Below are 20772 nucleotides of genomic sequence, written 5' to 3' on the forward strand. Positions count from 1 at the left end.
CCCAGCCCGGAGCTACTTTACCATATTCCGAATTCAATGGTTTCAATAAATTCCCTACAGTAGTTTGTCTTGGCCCAGATCTAGAACTATCCTCAACGGTTTGTGTAGCCATAAATCCTATTTAATCATTGGTTGAGATCTGTTGACTTTGTATACCATTCCGTTGTAGTTGTAAATAAACGATCTTATCGTAGATCCATTGTGATCTTGAAATTGTCTAAAAATGGAAACAGCAACCCTAGTCGCCATCTTCATATCTGGTTTACTTGTAAGCTTTACTGGGTACGCCTTATATACCGCTTTTGGGCAACCCTCACAACAACTAAGAGATCCATTCGAAGAACACGGGGACTAGTTGAAGTAATGAGCCTCCCATATGGGGAGACTCATTACTTCAACTGAGATAATGAAAAATTATTTCATTTTTTAGTTGGAACCTTAGGCGGTTCTCGAAAAAAGATAGCGAAAAAAATTATCCCTAAAGTCGAGACTAAAAGGAATGTATAAACCAATGCTTCCATAGATTCGATCGTGGTTTACAATTATAGCTTCCACACCTATTCATTTGGCATCATTTACCATATAAAGAAAAGGAAAGAGTCAAAGAAAAGATGGTGATTCAAGTCAAGATTTCTTCAGTACCCTAACCCTATGTCAAATCAAAAAAAGAGGCGAAAGATACCAGAGCAATGTTGTATCAGACTACTTGTCTCTTTGTAGTTGGATCCCCAAGTTTTTGGAATGCTCCAAATTCCACTTGAGCATCCAAATCTGGATCAATGCCAGCAAAAACATCTCTGAACAAGGTTCTAGCGCCATGCCAAATGTGTCCGAAAAAGAAGAGCAAAGCAAACGTAGCATGGCCAAAAGTGAACCAACCCCTTGGACTGCTACGAAAAACGCCATCAGATTTCAAAGTAGCCCGATCTAATTCAAAAATTTCACCTAATTGGGCACGTCTAGCATATTTTTTTACAGTCGCAGGATCACTATAACTGACTCCATTGAGTTCGCCACCATAGAACTCAACAGTTACACCTACTTGTTCAACACTATACTTTGATTCTGCCCTTCTAAAAGGAACATCGGCTCTAACAATTCCGTCTCCATCTACCAAAACTACCGGAAATGTTTCAAAAAAGGTAGGCATACGACGTACAAAAAGCTCGCGCCCTTCTTTATCTCTAAAGACGGGGTGTCCTAACCACCCAACAGCTATTCCATCCCCGTTGTCCATTGACCCTGCTCTGAATAATCCCCCTTTTGCTGGATTATTACCAATGTAATCATAAAAAGCTAATTTTTCGGGAATTTTAGACCAAGCTTCCGATAAACTCAGATTTTGGGCTAGTCCGGCGCTAACTCTTCGATATATTTCTTGCTGAAAGTATCCCTGATCCCACTGATAACGAGTGGGACCAAATAATTCGATTGGGGTAGTTGCTGAACCATACCACATAGTTCCAGCAACAACGAAAGCTGCAAAAAAAACAGCAGCGATACTACTGGAAAGTACAGTTTCAATATTGCCCATACGTAATCCTTTGTATAGACGTTGAGGCGGACGGACACTAAGATGGAATAAGCCTGCTAATATGCCCAATGTACCCGCTGCAATATGATGAGAGGCTATTCCTCCGGGAACAAAAGGATCAAAGCCTTCTGCGCCCCACGCTGGACTTACGGGTTGTACTTTTCCAGTTAGTCCATAAGGATCGGACACCCATATTCCAGGACCATACAAACCTGTTACATGAAATGCGCCAAAGCCAAAGCAAGCCAACCCTGAGAGAAATAAATGAATTCCAAAGATCTTAGGCAAATCCAAAGATGGTTTGCCCGTACGTTCATCACAGAATATTTCTAGGTCCCAATACACCCAATGCCAGATAGCTGCCAAGAAGCACAAGCCAGAAAACACAATATGTGCCCCTGCCACACCTTCATAACTCCAAATACCGGGATTCGTTACAGTTCCTCCTGAAATACTCCAACCACCCCACGAATTGGTTATTCCTAAACGAGTCATGAAGGGTATAACGAACATACCTTGTCTCCACATTGGATCAAGAGCGGGGTCAGAGGGATCAAAAACCGCTAATTCGTATAAAGCCATCGAACCGGCCCAACCAGCAACTAGGGCTGTATGCATTATATGGACAGAAAGCAATCGACCGGGATCATTCAATACGACAGTATGAACACGATACCAAGGCAAACCCATGGAAATACCCCTTTATCAAAGAAAAATAGACACTATGTCACTTTATTTTATCGCATTGGAAAAGACTATACTATGTATCTAACCTTTTCAGTAGATTCCGTATGAGAAAGGGTTAATTTTTATTCCGTTCCATTGAAAATAATGGAACAATTCTGTTCGTAAGAACAAAGAGAAGCAGATCTATTCTATACCCGATAAGTACCAATACGCAATGGGAGGATTAGTTCTACTTTCGGGAAACGAATGCATAGATACTTGTTTATTACTCCAACGATTGATCCGTTAGTTAAAATTTTTCTTTATTCATTCTGTCTTACTCTATAAAATAAACCTTCCAATTTATGTATAAAAATCTATGTATAAAATACAATAAACAGAAAAAGGGATGAAGACGATAAAGCCATTGTTATGTTTCCACATTAAAGTGAAGTATAGTACTCAATTTTTTCTTTAATTTAATGCCCGTTGGTGTTCCAAAAGTACCTTTTCGGAGTCCTGGAGAGGAAGATGCAGTTTGGGTTGACTTATAGTGCGACTTGTCAGACATATTGGGTTATATGGAATTTACCCGTTCTCTCCCTCGATCGAAATATCCTCTGTTTCGCCTAAGAAATATTGTATTGAGTGAACCATCAATCATTCGGAGCGTGAAGTGCAATTAGATCAATTTATTTATTTTGAGGATCAATTAGGAGAATTTATGGTTGACTTGGAAAAATAAAAATAAAATAAAGTAATAAAGTATCCAGATAAAATAAAGTAATAAAGTATCCAGGCTCCGTTCAGAAAATACCAAATTGGTAATCCATGTAATGTATGATTACCGCTTGTATCATAAACGATTCTTATCCTTATTATAGGAGTGATTTCAAACGTCCAACCAATAACCAACGGAATAGTATGATGAGTACATCGAATGATTGGGGAAAGGCATGAAACGAATTGAAAAAAAAAAGTCGTAACAAAAAGAAGTGGTACTGAGACCATTTGCCCTATATGTGCAAATGGAATTCGGACAGATCTTTTCCCGGAGTAGAACATGAACCTAAAAGAATTGAAAAGGCCCATTCAGAAACAAGAAAATTACATCGTGATTTGAATGTCGATGAAACAATACATCAATGAGAGAGATTTGTTCAATTTCAATAAGTTCAGTAAATTCTTTTTTTATAGGTAAGGAAGCCAAAACTCATCTCATGTCTTTTTAAAAATGGAAGCTTTATTAGAAAAACAAAAACCTATTACAGAAAAAAAAAAAAAAAAAATAGAACTGGAATCGACACATTGATTCTTTTTTCGCAATTTTTTTGAACCGTATGCATCCAAAGGTGCACGTACAGTTCCTAAAGGAACCAATTTTGTCCTAATCAACCGACTTCATCGAGAAAGATTACTTTTTTTAGGTCAAGAGGTTAATAGCGAGATCTCAAATCAAATTGTTGGTCTCATGGTATATCTCAGTATAGAAGATAATACTAGGGATCTTTTTTTGTTTATAAACTCTCCCGGCGGATGGGTAGTATCAGGAATAGCTATTTATGATACTATGCAATTTGTGCCACCCGATGTGCATACAATATGCATGGGGTTAGCCGCTTCTATGGGATCTTTCATTCTGATCGGAGGAGAAATTACCAAACGTCTAGCATTCCCTCACGCTTGGCGCCAATGAGTTTTTATTTGAAAAAAAAAAGAAAGACTATGCCTTCGCCATATTGAATATGAATAATAAGTAATAATAGCATGGCACTTCGAGTTCGATATGAACAAACCATTATTGTTTTTTCATAACATGAGATTTTGTATCGAGATAGTAGTATGAAACAAAGGTTATTTCCGATTTGTTGATTTTATGTGTCGGGGGTACATTTCAGCGTCACAAACCATTTTTCTTCCACACCAGAAGTTTCTTTCTGATATTTATGTTATGGAAGAGTACGAAAATGAAAAAAAAAAAGATCAGTTTTCCTTATTTGATCGTATCAGAAAGGCACTTTGGGATTGCTAAATCACAGACGAGATAAATATATAAAGCAACAGAACCATCATAGTATTTTTGACTCCTACGAAAGGAAGGGTGGTAAATGGATCATTCAACGATCTGAATCAGATGGATTCTCTTTCTTTCTTAGATAGAATAGAAGAGAAGAAAAAAGTAAATTCCATTGCGGAGCCGTATGCAACGCACAGAAGATGCCTGTACGGTTGTTCAATTTCTTCTTGTTATTTTTTTTTTATCCCTTACATTAGCCCAATCATACGAGATAGAGGAACCGTTCATGATGTTATATCAATATCAATATATTTAGGGTCATGATTCATCAACCTGCTAGTTCTTTTTATGAATCACGAACAGGGGAATTTGTCCTGGAAATGGAAGAACTACTGAAACTTCGTGAAACCCTCACAAAGGTTTATGTACAAAGAACGGGCAAGCCTTTATGGGTTGTATCCGAAGACATGGAAAGGGATGTTTTTATGTCAGCAACAGAAGCCCAAGCTCATGGCATTGTTGATCTCGTAGCGGTCGAAAATGAAAATACCGGGGATTTCGTGTAAATCCATTTCAAACCATAATTCGAATTTTCTGTGATTTGGTATTGAATAGAAAAAATTCATAATCATCAATCCAATCATCAGGTTAAGATCGATCTAAACCAACCCATTCCATTCTAATTCTATATATACATATATATATATACGACATGCCAACTATTAAACAACTTATTAGAAACGCAAGACAGCCGATAAGAAATGTTACGAAATCTCCCGCTCTTAGAGGATGTCCTCAGCGTCGAGGAACATGTACTAGGGTGTATGTGCGACTCGTTCAGATCATGAGTTCGAACAAATGAGACAATTTTTCCAGTGTCAATGACCGGTACCAATGAATAGGGTAAATGGAAAAGATCTATCATATACCTATATTGTGTATGGAATTTATGGTTTCCATTGGTGCAAATCCAATCACCTAGATTTGAGATGAAAAGCAATTCCCCATTGGTAGCAAATAGTTATCCATTAAGCGGAGGAAATAGTATTATAAGAAGCAAAAAGATTATGCGCCTATTGTTAAAAGAGCGGACTAAGAGGGTCAGCTACCTAGCCAACTTTCCTAATTAAATGCCGTCACTGTATAGATAACTCTTAGTGTGAAAAGAGTTATTACTCTATAATTGATGGGTAGAGCCAAAGAGTGTGAACTATACAAGTTCACAATACCATTTGGTTAAATGAAAGAAGAGGCTCCGGTGTATAGAGAGGACCTCACCGTTTAAGAAGTAACCATAGAAACGATGGAACCCACTATTTTTTTTGAGTATCATTATAATTTCTTATTTGCAGGTGAAATGCCTGGACGGAATAAAAAATTGTGGTCAGGAAGGTTATAGTAGCAAAAGCCATTGGAATTTATATTTTATATATCGGAATAATCCGTTTTGTTATTAATCGACCGTGAGAGGGGAAAAGGATGACTGAAAGAATCGAAATCAATTAGTTATTCATTAAGGTTTAATTTGATTCAATGACCAGAGTTAGACGGGGATATACAGCTCGGAGACGTCGAACAAAAATTCGTTTATTTGCATCAACCTCTAGAGGAGCTCATTCAAGACTTACTCGAACGATTACTCAACAGAAAATGAGAGCTTTGGCTTCCTCTCATCGAGATAGAGGCAGGCAAAAGAGGGATTTTCGTCGTTTGTGGATCACTCGGATAAATGCAGTAACTCGTGATAATAAGGTATTGTATAGTTATAGTAGATTAATACACAATCTGTACAAGAAGCAATTGCTTCTTAATCGTAAAATACCTGCACAAATAGCTATATCAAATAAGAATTGTCTTTACATGATTTCCAACAAGATCATCAAATAAAGTAGATTCTAAAGTAATATACAGTACAGGAATGATTGAAACAGAATTCCCCGGAGAAGGAACTCCGGGAAAATAGAATAAAAAGAAATTAAGATAGTAATAGGAATGAACGAATATGTTTCAATAAAAAAAATTTTCTCCATTTTTTGTTTCTTATAACACAGGAACCCGCTCTAGATTCTAGGCCTTTTCGAACAAAACATCAATCTGAGCTTGAGTTACAATTGGAGTTTTGAGTCAATTGAAGAGTATGTCTATTTATTTTTGGTTCTAGGACCAGTAGTTCTGGGGATCGACTCGGCTCTCTCAAATTGTTTCTCATTATTAAGAAAAGGTAACAAAGATAAAATACGGGCTTGCTTTATAGCAATAGTAATTAATCGTTGTTGTTTCAAAGTCAATCTATTCACACCGCCTAGATAATATTTTTCCTTGTTCACTAATAAATCGACTAATTAAACTCATGTTTCTATAATCGATTCGATCCCCCGATCCAATTGGGGGCAAACGCCTACGAAAAGATCGCTTGGATTTACGAAAAGATTGCTTGGATTTATCCATGGTTTATTCCTTATTTCTAAAATTCTATTTCTTTATTCACTTCAGTTCAGATCCGACCAAAATAGGCTTTGATTTGTATACATTATGTATATTATATATCTTATACATTATGTATATTATACATTATGTATATTATATATGTTAAATATATGTTAAGTATGTTAAATATATGTTAAGTTCTTCTAAATATATGTTAAGTTCTTCCTCTTCCTTGGCGAGAGCGCACACGCGTTCTGTTCGATCTATTTCTTTATTTCTCCATGAATCGTATGCTTGTTACAATAGCGACAAAATTTTCTCAATTCTAATCGACCAGGCGTATTGTGTCGATTCTTTTGAGTAATATATCTAGAAATACCTGGCGATTCTTTATTGACATCATTTCGGGCACAACTGGTACATTCCAAAATAACTATGACTCTGACATCTTTACCCTTGGCCATGAACCTCCTTTGAATTTTGGATCGGCTTAACTCTTCTATTTTCGATCCGAGCTGAAGAAGAAGAAAAGAACAAAAAAAATCGATAGAAGTTACTAACTAGAAATGGAATTTCTAAGTATTTCGTTGCAATTATCATTTCATTATATAATGATAATTAATATTATATTAATGGAGTAACAATTTTACTAGAATAATAAAGTAATAATTTAATGGAGTAATAATTAAATAATACAATTTCTTTCTAACTCTCAATTGTTCCTATCCTAAATCTCAATATTTTATTAATATTTATTTTATTTATTATTTAAGTTAAATATCTTCTTTCTATGCTATGATTTCGTGGAACTCGCCGTAGACTGGATCCACATTTTCATTTCTGTTCTCCAAAATTCGATCTTCGATCTACCACATTTTTGCTGAGGTTCAATACACTTTTTTCTTTTCCTTCCTATCCTAAAGAACTGAAAAAATAGGGGCGAAATTCGAAATTTTAGTCACGTGGAATTGTATCTCTAATTTTCTTCATTTCTTCGCATATCAATCAATAACTAGAATTAAAAAAAGGGGAATGACAAGGCATCCGGAAATAACCGATTAATTTCTATCAATAGGCCTGCTAAAGACCCAAACCATAGAGTACTTAGCACAGGTGCCACGGAGAGATATGTTTTTATATCTCGCATTGAAAATCCTCCTTCTATTATGGATTGTAATACATATATGGTCAGATGCTGTAGTTCAAGATCATTTGTATTTTTTTACACGGAATTCCTAACTAAACAGGATTCCTAACTAAAATAGATATGTACAATGAAGCAATAGATTTTTTTCTTTTTTTGTAAAAGAAAAAAAATCTAATCCCTTGTTCCTGAGCATTACTGATAAATATTAACTTTTTTATACGTTAGGTTTCAGATGTATATAATTCTTTTATTATATGAAACCAAAAAGAAGAAATGACAAGAAAATTGTATATAGATGGAGGAGAAAATGACGATATGGAAAACAAGACAGGGATTTTGTACAATGAAACTGTACAACAATTTTGAAAAGGGATGTAGCGCAGCTTGGTAGCGCGTTTGTTTTGGGTACAAAATGTCACGGGTTCAAATCCTGTCATCCCTACCTATTACTTCTCCCATGGGCAGTAACGAGGGATTCATTGAGATCGATTAAAATTGGACATAATCTTCCGGTCTTGCATACTATATGTATGCAAGACGTATTGGGGGTAGAAAAATTACTTTTCTTTACAGTACAGTCGTATCTCCTGTCATAAGGATAAGAAAGCGCTCTTAGTTCAGTTCGGTAGAACGCGGGTCTCCAAAACCCGATGTCGTAGGTTCAAATCCTACAGAGCGTGATTCGGTTTATTTGATGTCGAATCACAATAAAATAATTAATAATTTAACAAAACAAAAAGTTGAATTGTAACTTGAATTTGACCTCCTTCCTGCAGGAGGTCAATCAAAAAAAGAAAGAAATATTACTCAATCAAAGGTCCAACTGATCACCACGTCTATATTGTAAATATGCGGTTACGAATAATCCTGCTAAAGTAATAGGAATTAGACCTAAGACGATTCCAAATAGAAAAACTTCAATCATTTCGGTTTGTTTAAGGGGATAAAAAGAAAGGTAAGATCTATCCCTAAATATTAATCTGAATTATCCGTGAATCTCAATGACCAAGAATTGGCAATTGATGTGAGAAAGAACCATAGAATACCCGGAATCTCAGAGAAATATTCGTTTTTATCAATTTTTCATTCAATTCATTTCAAATAAGTCGTATCTTGTTCAAACCAATGAATAGAGCTGAGGTTATAGTTAAAGCAGCCAGTAGAAAACCGAAATAACTAGTTATAGTAAGCATGAAAGAGCTAAATTAGATATGTTCTTTTGCTACATATGTTGATAAAACACTTACCTAAGTTTCAATTTTTACAAAATACGACGGCAAGAAAAAATCAATTGACAGAATTAGTTTAGTTCCAATTGAAAATTCTGGATTCATCAGTCATTATAGATAAGACTAACTAAGAGTGACATAGGTAGAAAAATTCGATTCATCTGCTGTGACATTGACCGATCCTATGATTCGGAATCAACAGATTCATTGTGGAATTTGTGAGTTGAATAAAGTATTTGTGAGTTGAATAAAGTAATAGTAAAAGTAAGTAAAATATAAAGTATAAGTAAAAGTAATAGTAATTAAGAACTGTGCCGTGTAACTTCATTCAAAACTTAAATTACTTATGGACTTATACTTAAATATTAAATAAAATATTAAATAAAATATAAGTAATTTAAGTAATTTTGGAATAAAAGAATTGGATTTGAAAATTCCATTTTAATCATTTCCTTTCTATTTCAATAGGATCTAATCCTTTTTGGAACGAACGGCCTGATACTATTTACCTTTTATTTATTTTAACTCATTGGACTCAGTACAGTAATAGGTTGCTTAATTGCCCATAACATAATATTTCGAATGAAAAGAAAAAGGTGTCCCACGATCTATCGAAAAAAATAAAACCTTTACTCTATTTTTCATTTTTATATTTTTATTCTTTTTTTTCAGGTCCAACTCGATTCAAAGACGAACAACTTCCATTATCCTTTTAGATTCTATATTCTGTCTTTCCATATCATGGAGTTCCATACTTCTAGTTTGGTCAAGAAAGAACCTTTGTTTTGGATCTAATACAATAACGGTTGCATCACGAATATGGATTGTTCCAACTGGGTTCTGTTTCTTTCATGTTCTGTTTCTTTCACTAATATAGTATATACTATTGTATTTTGTATTACAGTATATTTATTGTATTATACGACCAACCAATTACTTGAAATAAAAAGATTTGAACAAAAAAACTTTTAACCAAAAAATGGGTTTATTATAGATTTCGCATACATATAATTGAATTGTGTGAATATTATAATATGCTTCATAAATTATTAGAAACCATCGATTCACGCTTTTCCAAGATCTTTACTTTCTATTATGAATCCAATAATGGAAATCTTATAAGGAATTTGAGTAATTTTCTATTGATCTATTGAATAACATAGAGTTATGCATAGACAAGGAACAAAAAAAGAAGAAAAGAATTATGTAGCATTTCGGTACCGATCGAGACTGCGTTGCTGTGCCAGAGGAAGGATAGCTATACTGATTCGGTATACTTGAAATAAACCTTTGGTACAAAATTGACGATCTCACAAAGATGCAATATCAGTAGTTTTCCATTTACTGATCCCATCTTTCAAGGAATCGATTCCCTTTTTTGAATGTACAAAAATTTGTGGAGCTCAGAATGTCTGGAAGCACGGGAGAACGTTCTTTTGCTGATATTATTACCAGTATTCGATACTGGGTCATTCATAGCATTACTATACCTTCCCTATTCATTGCGGGTTGGTTATTCGTCAGTACGGGTTTAGCTTACGACGTGTTTGGAAGTCCTCGGCCAAACGAGTATTTCACAGAGAGCCGACAAGGTATTCCATTGATAACCGGCCGTTTTGATTCTTTGGAACAACTTGATGAATTTAGTAAATCCTTTTAGGAGGCCCCCAATGACCATAGATCGAACCTATCCAATTTTTACAGTGCGATGGTTGGCTGTTCACGGACTAGCTGTACCTACCGTTTCTTTTTTGGGGTCAATATCAGCAATGCAGTTCATCCAACGATAAACCTAATTTGAATTATAGAGCTATGACACAATCAAACCCGAATGAACAAAATGTTGAATTGAATCGTACCAGTCTATACTGGGGTTTATTACTCATTTTTGTACTTGCTGTTTTATTTTCCAATTATTTCTTCAATTGAAAGAAAGAAAGAGAATAGTAGGAATTCTCTTATCCCATTCGGAAAGATACCATCCTCATAATTATCCATGACTGTTTTTGTCTCTAGCACGACCATTTGAGAAAATGTGGAGGAAAGTAGGGGAAATGGCCGATACTACTGGAAGGATTCCTCTTTGGCTGGTTGGTACTGTAACTGGTATTCCTGTGATCGGTTTAATAGGTGTTTTCTTTTACGGTTCATATTCTGGGTTGGGTTCATCTCTCTAGTAATCGGATAAACCGGATTGTAGACATGAAAGAGTAAGAAAAGAACTCAACGGGACCTTACCCTCCTTTGTCTAATTAGAGCGATAAGGTCCCGTTGAGTTCTTTTCTTACTCTTATAGGAAGATTATGATCTATTCCATAACATACAAATTGGCCAGTCAACATAATCAAAATATTATATTCGTAGAAATGAAATGACAAAACGGATCCTTTGCTCTGATGTTTCAAACCACTCTATTCTTTTGTTTCTTAATAATGTTTTTGAAGAATTGAATCTATTGATTGATTCATAGTCTCTGTTCTTCCTTTCCTCCATAATATTAACTCTTATGAAGAAACAAGAAAAGAGTAATCAATGGATTTTCTGAATAATACAATATTATATAGATTTCTACGCATGAGACATCCTGCAAATAATTTCTATACTAAACTACTAATAGAACTTACTCTATAGAACTTACTCTATAAAACTCTATAATATAATTTGTTTGAATAATTTCTCTTGAATAATTTCTCTAAGTTAAAAGTTTAAGTTAATTGAAGAAGTTCTATTTGCTCAATCAATTATTCCCCTAATCCTTTCTCTCTTTTTGTTTGTCCACAACTTCCTATGAATCTAACCAAAAGAGTTCTGGTGGACCCGGAAAAGAAGGAATGGTAATCTTTGACGAACAGGAGAAAAAATCATTATTATTTCGATATAAGACGACACAAGAAAAAGGATTTTCCGCCCTTTTCTTGTGTCGAATAGAAGACTCGTAAGACTAGTAATCCCTCCTAAAAGGATTTCTTTCTTTCATTTTTCCCATCCTTGCTCTGTATTCTCTTTCTTTGTATGTCTATTGTCTATTACTAAGAATAGGATACAAGTAATGAATTCCAGACATCCCGCAAAACGAAAAAAAAGTATAAACAAAGCAACCAAAAAGGTTTACAGATTTTTTGATCATACATAATTGTATGGATCAAAAAAAATTCGGCGCTTTTTACCAACTTGATGTTAAGGAATCTCTGCACCTAGAAATTCATTTCGTACAATTGAACCTTTTCAAACTGTTTCTTTTTAAGAACCAAAAAAACTTGTGCCAAAATAACAGATGCCAAGAAGAACAAAAGACCTTGGACCCGTAATGGGTCTTGAAGCACTATTTCTGCATCTCCCTGACCAAAGCCTCCCACATTGGGATTGCTTGTTAATGGTTGATCAAGCTTGATGGATTCACCCTCTGAAACAAGAAGTTCTGGTCCTGGAGGTATAATATCAACCACTTGATGTCCATCCGATGCATCAACTATGGTTATTTCATATCCCCCTTTTTCTTTACGTACTATTCTGCTTACTATACCTGCTGATGTAGCATTATAGACTGTATTGTTACTTTTGCTACCATCAGGATAAATCTGACCCCTTCCTCTGTTCCCACCTACGTATATGGGATATTTTAAGAAGTGAACGTCTTTCTTCGTAGCAGGGTCGGGGGAAAGAATGGGAAAGACGATTTCACTATATTTCTGACCGGGAACAGGACCTATCACAATAATATTTCTTTTGTTGGGACGATAACTCTGAAAAGACAGATTTCCTATCTTTTCTTTCAACTCAGGAGAAATACGATCAAGGGGGGCTAATTCGAATCCGTCGGGTAAAATGAGAACAGCCCCCACATTCAAAGTCCCCTTTTTACCATTAGCAAGAACTTGTTTCAGTTGCTTATCATAAGGGATTCGAACAACTGCTTCAAATACAGTATCAGGAAGCACAGCTTGCGGAACTTCAATATCCACGGGTTTATTAGCTAAATGGCAATTGGCACATACAATTCGTCCCGTTGCTTCTCGCGGGTTTTCATAACCCTGCTGCGCAAAAATGGGATATGCATTTGAAATAGATGCCCGAGTTATTACATATATCATGATCGATACAGAAATGGATCGAGTCATCTCTTCCTTTACCCAAGAAAAAGTATTTTTATTTTGCATGTCCAATCATTGATCCCCGAATTTCTACAATAAATTAGATAGGTAGCTAGTATAGTTCCCTATACACGAGTCTGTCATTGTACTGGAATAATTGTACTGGAATATAGGACGAATACCTTGAACAGATAAAAGTATAAAGAATTAAGTCAAATTGAAAATACTTTCTTTATACACGAAGAAAGATTCTGATTTGATTGATATAATAAGATCAAATGAGTTCTTTATTCATTCATTGAATGATAAATTACTACAAGCGAAGGAGATACACGATTTAAAAAAAGGAAGATCCAATATTTCACAATTGTATCTAGAATAACTGGAAAAGTGGAAACAAGACCAGATATAATTTGATCGTTATGATCCAATCCAAAATCGTTGTAGACCGAACCAATCATTAGTTCCCAACCATGGGTCGAGTGAAATCCGATCCATAAATCAGTAACTAAAAGAATAGAAAAAGCTTTTATTGTGTCACTTAAGTTATAGAGGAATTCCTGAACCCAAGAATTAAGAATGACGAGTTCTTCATTACTCAGAATAAAATAACCACTTAGAATAGCGAAACAGATTATATTTGTCGAGAAATGCAAAATGATATGGAGATCATATTCATTGTGTGCTTTGACTAATTGTATTGTTTCCTTGTGTATTTCTATATGAAGTTTTTGTATATGCGTTTCCGGGTACTCCTTTATCATTTCGTCCAATAGGAATAGTTCTTCTAATTCTATGAATCTTTCCAGAACGTTTTTCTCTTGAATATGATTCAAAAAATTTTCGGATTGCCTGGTATTCCACCAATTAGTAACCCAAGGTTCCAGACATTTATTAAATGAGAAAGAGACCCACCAGGGCAAAAATACTATAGATGCGAGATATGGGAGGGAGGCCGATGCTTTCTTTTTTTTCATTTTTTTTTTTCTGTGAATTGAATTGTTAATGAACCTGCTTCATTCGTTGACTCTATCTGATCTGATATTTCTTTGAAGCACGAGTTGTATAACAAGGTATTGACCTATGGGTCTATTCCTTTCCTATTATTGTGTAATAATTTTATTTTTTTTTTGATTTAGAAGGAATATAGACATAGAATAAGAGTTCTTTTCGGATGAAAATGAGAAAAAAAGAAATAAATATTATTCCAGATATCTCAATTGGGCAAATTTGAACCAATTTTATTTTCATTTGTTCCTTTCGATGAATACTCGAAAACCCACTTGAAGTAACGAATCGAGTTTCGAGACGAAAAAACTCCCCCTGGATCAATTAATTCTTTCGAAATGTTTCACCGTCTAACCAGAAAAGGGTATCAATTCCAAATCTTGGGCCTAAAAAGATGAATTCTGTATTACGAAATACATGTTCGGATAGGTTTGATGAATTTATATCTATACTTATTAGATTAGATTCGTTAGTTAGATTAGACCTTTTTCTAGTATAAAAGAATGAAGAAACTTCAGTTGTATTAAAAGAGGAATTAGCAAGTTCCTTCCCCCATCTTGAGAAAATATTTATTCTTCATTTTATTCTTCACTTCAGTTCGTTTCAAAATACTTCAATTGGTACGCGCAAGAAATAGGCCAATTCGGCAGCTTTTTGTTCAATTTCTCGTGGAGTAAAATTCTCATCAGTACGAGTCAAGGGAATGGCTCCTTGGCCTCTGATTTCCATATAAAGGACACGACGAGTATAAAGACCCTCTTTAACCTCTATTCTGATTGATTGGATATCTCTCATAAAGAAGCGAAGGAAGATGCGACGATTTATTCCAGGAAATCCCCAGCGAAAAATACACACTATTCCTTCTTTTCTATCGAATCGGTCATAACCGCTACCTACATTCCACGAAATTGTGCACCACAAATACGAGCTAATGAATAGACCCGCGATCCCGTAGAAAGACATCACGATCCCTTGTGGAAAAAAAATGATTTGCTGAGATGTAAATACGGGTATCAAATTCCTACCAAGATAACTGGAAGTTCCAACCACTAAGAATCCTAGTGAACCTAAAAAAAGGATACAGGCCCAGCAAAAATTACTCGTTTTTCGAGACCCCGTTATAAGTTCTATCCATATATGTTCTGATCGCCAATTCATACTATACTAGATCCAGTGCATTCGATTGGAATTGAGCGAATAACCCAAATAAATTTGACTTTACCTTTCTTGATCCCGAAGTAACTTTCATCAACTAGCACTATTCTGATGTGAAACATTAGGAGAGTAATTGGTTAGATACATTGACTTTCTATTTAAAATATTCACTAATCCATTTTGAACCAGCTATATTCACATATACATGCATTTATGCAGATATCATATATCCGCATAACGATTCTTTCATTTGTGTGTTCGGAAAGAGCCACATATCATACCATATTACACGAGATAAATATCTGTATTATCATCCAGTGTTGAAATAAATTGATAAGATTCGGTCCCATTGGGTCTAGACAATCTTATTTTTTTGGACATGAAGAAATAAGGAAACCATTGCAATTGCCGGAAATACTAGGCCCACTAAAGGCACAAAAATAGAGGGTAAGTTGGGATCTGTCATAGAATAGGTGCCTCAATTTAATATTTCTATCTGTTTTAATATTTCTATCTATTAGAAAGATATCTTCTTATGATATATCTATTACTTATGATATATCTATTATAAGTAATATCAAGCCATTATTATATTATATCAAGCCATTATTATATTATAAATATATTATAAAAAATTATAATAAATATTATTTATTTATAATATTTATTTATAAGTAATAAGTAATATCAACTATAATTCTATATGATTAGATAGAAAATGACTAGATAGAAACTATATATTCTATATTCTAAAACTATATATTCTATATTCTAAAATATAATAAATAAAATATAATAAAATATAAAATAAAAATTATCCGAAACCTCTGTCTCTTATTACAAGGAGAACTTATGTCACCAAAGAAAACACCTGATTACGACGAATTAAATACTTGTTCGCTACAAATAAAATAACTGAATCTAGTGCTATACTTTACATTTTTGAACTTGGATTCAAGGGAAAGAAACCGTGGAGCTGAAATAACTCACCCAGAACACCTTTTAAAAGATTACGTGGTACTATTGGGTCGAATAAACCTTTATGGAATAAATACTCAGACACTTGTGAACCTTCAGGTATTACCTTTTTTAATGTTTGTTCAATTACTCTTTTACCCGCAAATGCAATGTAGGCGTTAGGTTCAGCAATAATGATATCCCCCAACATACCAAAACTGGCTGTTACTCCACCAGTTGTAGGAGATGTAAGAATTGATACATAGAATAACTTTTTATCTGATTGATAATTAGATGAAGCAGAAGATATTTTAGCCATTTGCATCAAGCTCAAACTTCCTTCTTGCATGCGTGCTCCTCCAGAAGCACACACAATAATGACAGGTAGAGATCGATTAGTAGCATACTCGATCAAACGAGTAATTTTCTCGCCTACTACGGATCCCATACTACCTCCCATAAACTGAAAATCCATAACGCCAATTGCTACGGGAATACCATTTATTTGACCTATGCCTGTTTGAATAGCATCAGCTAAACCTGTCCTTCTTTGATAAGAATCGATACGATCTCCATAAGGTTCCTCTTTTGAACGAAAATCAATGGGGTCTATAGATATCATATCTTTATCCAGAGGATCCCAAGTTCCGGGATCAATCGAAAGTTCAATTCTATCTGAACTACTCATTTTCAAATGATATCCACACTGTTCACAAATATTCATTTTTGACTTAAAAAATTTTTTATAATTTAATCCATAACAATTTTCGCATTGAACCCATAAATGTTTGTATTTTTGATTTATATTGAAATCATTGGATTCTACTTCTTCATGGAAGTCGGATTCTACTTCTTCATGGAATTCTACTTCTTCATGGAATTCTACTTCTTCATTGAAATCGGATTCCACTTCTTCATTGAAATCGGATTCCACTTCTTCATTGAAATCGGATTCCACTTCTTCATTGAAATCGGATTCCACTTCTTCATTGAAATCAGATTCTACTTCTTCATTGAAATCATTGGATTCTACTTCTTCGTGGAATTCTACTTCTTCATGGAAATCGGATTCTACTTCTTCATGGAAGTCGGATTCTACTTCTTCGTGGAATTCTACTTCTTCATGGAAATCGGATTCCACCTCTTCATGGAAATCATTGAAATTTTTTCTAGTTCTTTTACTAGACCTACCGCTCTCACTACTATTTCTATTTTCAGTACAAATGAAGTTATAAAAGTAACTGTCACTGTAATTGTTGGTACTACCCGAAATAGAACTATTAATACTGACTTCAAAACGAAGATAACTATCAATGCAACTATTAATGTGATTATTCCAACCAGATTGAGTATCATACATGTAATGATAATAGTAGTGATTCTTTTTCTTAGACCCCCTACTCAAATAACTAGAAAGTTTTTTTTCTAGTTCACTCAGAAAAGAACTATCATTGTCAACCTCAAAAATCTGATTTTCAATATCAAAATATACAGAGTAACTGTCACCATTACTATCCCTAACTAAAAAAGTGTCATCAGAGATCAAACTCCAAATATCCTTGATTTCAAATAAAGAATCAACATTAGTGAAACTATAATTACCACTATGATTCCAACTAGGAATCTTTTTCTTCGTATCGTTCTTCGTATCGTTTAGAATAGGTTGTTCACTTCTACTGGTATGTCCAATACCATCAAGACTATCCATTGATTTACTTAGCCCACACCTAGATTTACTTAGCCCACACCTATGTTCTAACTTCTCGTTAGACAACATCGAACGGAACCACCATTTTCCCATAGAGTCTTTCTACCCCCTATTTGATGAAATACAATACATTCGATGGATAATCATTTTACTTTCACTATTTGATTTCTTATCAGAATTAAGCATACGAATCTAATCCTAATCATTAGGATTGTTAATTAATAACGAGTAAGTATTGAAAGAACGAGTAAGTATTGAAAGAAATGATTCTCCTTTGTGGGAAGCCGAGGTATCACTTCAATATATATTGATAGAATCTTTTTATAAATTTTAAAATAGAAAGACACAGCTTTCTTCCATGTGATGTACAAATTCTCATCGAAAATAGAGATAGTTGTTTATTTCTATAAATAAAGAATAAAGAATTTGTTCTCGTATAATCAAATAATTAAGTTTCTATTTTAACATGGAACGAAAAAGACAATATATAGGATGGGTAAAGGAGCCTTTCCCTTGGCTTGATCTATGGCCTGAAACTAGGAGATATAAAAAAGTCCACCAATCCCAAGGATCCATAATTAATCCAATCCTATGGATCCAACAACAAACAATAGAAGTATTGAGTTGTTTAGTCTTCGATCTTATCTTGTATATATATAGGTAAGATCTGTACATCTGTACATATAAAAGATATATGCAAATACATAGTATAGAATGCTCATTCTTTTTTTTTTTATTCGGCAATCGGCCCAATCTTTTTTTTAGGAAAAGATTGGGCCGACTTTAATTGCAATCAATTAGGAGAACAAACAGGAATTACTGAATTATGCACACTTACTTTTTCTCTTTATCTAGCTTATCTACTGGTTCGAATTCGAATTTGATCTCTTTCCATACTTCACAAGCAGCGGCTAGTTCAGGGCTCCATTTGCTAGCTTCACGGATAATTTCATTACCTTCACGAGCAAGATCACGTCCCTCATTACGAGCTTGTACACACGCCTCTAAAGCCACCCTATTAGCTACTGCACCAGGTGCATTTCCCCAAGGGTGTCCTAAAGTTCCTCCGCCAAACTGTAGTACGGAATCATCCCCAAAGATTTCGGTCAGAGCAGGCATATGCCAAACATGAATACCCCCTGAAGCCACGGGCAGAACACCTGGCATAGAGACCCAATCTTGAGTGAAGAAAATACCGCGACTTCGGTCTTTTTCGATATAATCATCACGTAATAAATCAACGAAAACCTAAAGTCATCTCACGTTCCCCTTCCAGTTTACCTACTACTGTACCGGCGTGAATATGATCTCCACCAGACATACGTAATGCTTTAGCTAGTACACGGAAATGCATACCATGATTTTTCTGTCTATCAATAACTGCATGCATTGCGCGATGGATGTGAAGAAGTAGGCCGTTGTCACGGCAATAATGAGCCAAGCTAGTATTTGCAGTGAATCCACCAGTTAAGTAGTCATGCATTACGATAGGAACTCCTAATTCTCTGGCACATATGGCCCTTTTCATCATTTCTTCACATGTACCCGCAGTAGCATTCAAGTAATGTCCTTTGATTTCACCTGTTTCGGCCTGCGCTTTAAAAAGTGCTTCGGTGCAAAATAAGAAACGATCTCTCCAACGCATAAATGGTTGTGAGTTTACGTTTTCATCATCTTTGGTAAAATCAAGTCCACCACGTAGACATTCATAAACCGCTCTACCGTAGTTTTTTGCAGATAATCCCAATTTTGGTTTAATAGTGCATCCCAATAGGGGACGACCATACTTGTTCAACTTATCTCTTTCAACCTGAATGCCGTGAGGCGGGCCTTGGAAAGTTTTGGAATAAGAAGTGGGAATTCGCAGATCCTCCAGACGTAGAGCTCGTAAGGCTTTGAAACCAAATACATTACCCACAATGGAAGTAAACATGTTAGTAACAGAACCTTCTTCAAAAAGGTCTAAAGGATAAGCTACATAAGCAATATATTGATTTTCCTCCCCAACAACGGCCTCGATGTGGTAGCATCGCCCTTTGTAACGATCAAGACTGGTAAGTCCATCAGTCCACACAGTTGTCCATGTACCAGTAGAAGATTCGGCAGCTACCGCAGCCCCTGCTTCTTCGGGCGGAACTCCAGGTTGAGGAGTTACTCGGAATGCTGCCAAGATATCAGTATCTTTGACTTCGTAGTCAGGAGTATAATAATTCAATTTGTAATCTTTAACACCAGCTTTAAATCCAACACTTGCTTTAGTCTCTGTTTGTGGTGACATAAGTCCCTCCCTACAACTCATGAATTAAGAATTCTCACAACGACAAGGTCTACTCGATATAGATTATGCATGAATGAAACCTTTGACAAAAATAAAAATAAAAAAAAAGAAAAAAAATATTCAACTAATATTATCAACTAATTTCAATGTTATGTTAAAATGAAATGGTTCATTATTAGACCATGTATTTGATTCATCAAATACATCATTATTGTATACTCCAAATACATCATTATTGTATACTCTTTGATATATATGGCGCAACCCAAACCCAATGTTTGTTTTGCAAGTTTACAATAAAATCAAATGGATCTCCTTCTTATTTTGAATCCAAATACTAAGAAAAATTCACTCTTGACAGTGATATATGTTGTATATGTAAATCCTAGATGTGAAAATAGGCATAATTCATCCTAAAAGGGTATAAAGAATAGATAGGCGGAAATCCAATATCTATTCAAAAAAAAAAAAGAACAATGGCCAATTAGATCGAAATAATGAATCATAAATGGAGTTCGGGTTCGAATTCTATAGATAATAGAATCTAATACGGAT

At 34.8% G+C, this 20772-nt stretch overlaps 4 protein-coding genes and 2 non-coding genes across 6 annotated transcripts; 2 read left to right on the top strand and 4 right to left on the bottom strand.

Moving 5' to 3' along the window:
• Positions 1-553: 553 nt before the first annotated feature.
• Positions 554-2503, bottom strand: LOC135662600 (photosystem II CP47 reaction center protein). The gene has a single exon (XM_065176671.1). The coding sequence runs from the start codon at positions 2222-2224 to the stop codon at positions 698-700; it is 1527 nt and encodes a 508-aa protein (XP_065032743.1). The 5' UTR covers positions 2225-2503; the 3' UTR covers positions 554-697.
• Positions 2504-3383: 880 nt separating this feature from the next.
• LOC135662602 (cytochrome f) lies at positions 3384-13177 on the bottom strand. The gene has a single exon (XM_065176673.1). The coding sequence runs from the start codon at positions 13175-13177 to the stop codon at positions 12215-12217; it is 963 nt and encodes a 320-aa protein (XP_065032745.1). The 3' UTR covers positions 3384-12214.
• On the top strand, positions 8160-8233 carry TRNAP-UGG (transfer RNA proline (anticodon UGG)). Its single transcript has one exon. It is a non-coding gene; the product is annotated as a tRNA-Pro (tRNA).
• TRNAW-CCA (transfer RNA tryptophan (anticodon CCA)) lies at positions 8398-8471 on the top strand. Its single transcript has one exon. It is a non-coding gene; the product is annotated as a tRNA-Trp (tRNA).
• An 893-nt stretch (positions 13178-14070) lies between the features above and the next one.
• Positions 14071-20440, bottom strand: LOC135662601 (ribulose bisphosphate carboxylase large chain-like). Its single transcript, XM_065176672.1, is given in 2 exon segments — positions 14071-19184; positions 19186-20440. Coding segments are annotated over 2 exon segments (1464 nt in total). The 5' UTR covers positions 20239-20440; the 3' UTR covers positions 14071-18773.
• On the bottom strand, positions 16209-16919 carry LOC135662605 (acetyl-coenzyme A carboxylase carboxyl transferase subunit beta, chloroplastic). Its single transcript, XM_065176677.1, has one exon. The coding sequence runs from the start codon at positions 16917-16919 to the stop codon at positions 16209-16211; it is 711 nt and encodes a 236-aa protein (XP_065032749.1).
• Positions 20441-20772: the final 332 nt, after the last annotated feature.

Source organism: Musa acuminata, unplaced genomic scaffold, assembly GCF_036884655.1.
Source record: "Musa acuminata AAA Group cultivar baxijiao unplaced genomic scaffold, Cavendish_Baxijiao_AAA HiC_scaffold_634, whole genome shotgun sequence".
In the NCBI taxonomy this organism is placed as follows: Eukaryota; Viridiplantae; Streptophyta; class Magnoliopsida; order Zingiberales; family Musaceae; genus Musa; species Musa acuminata.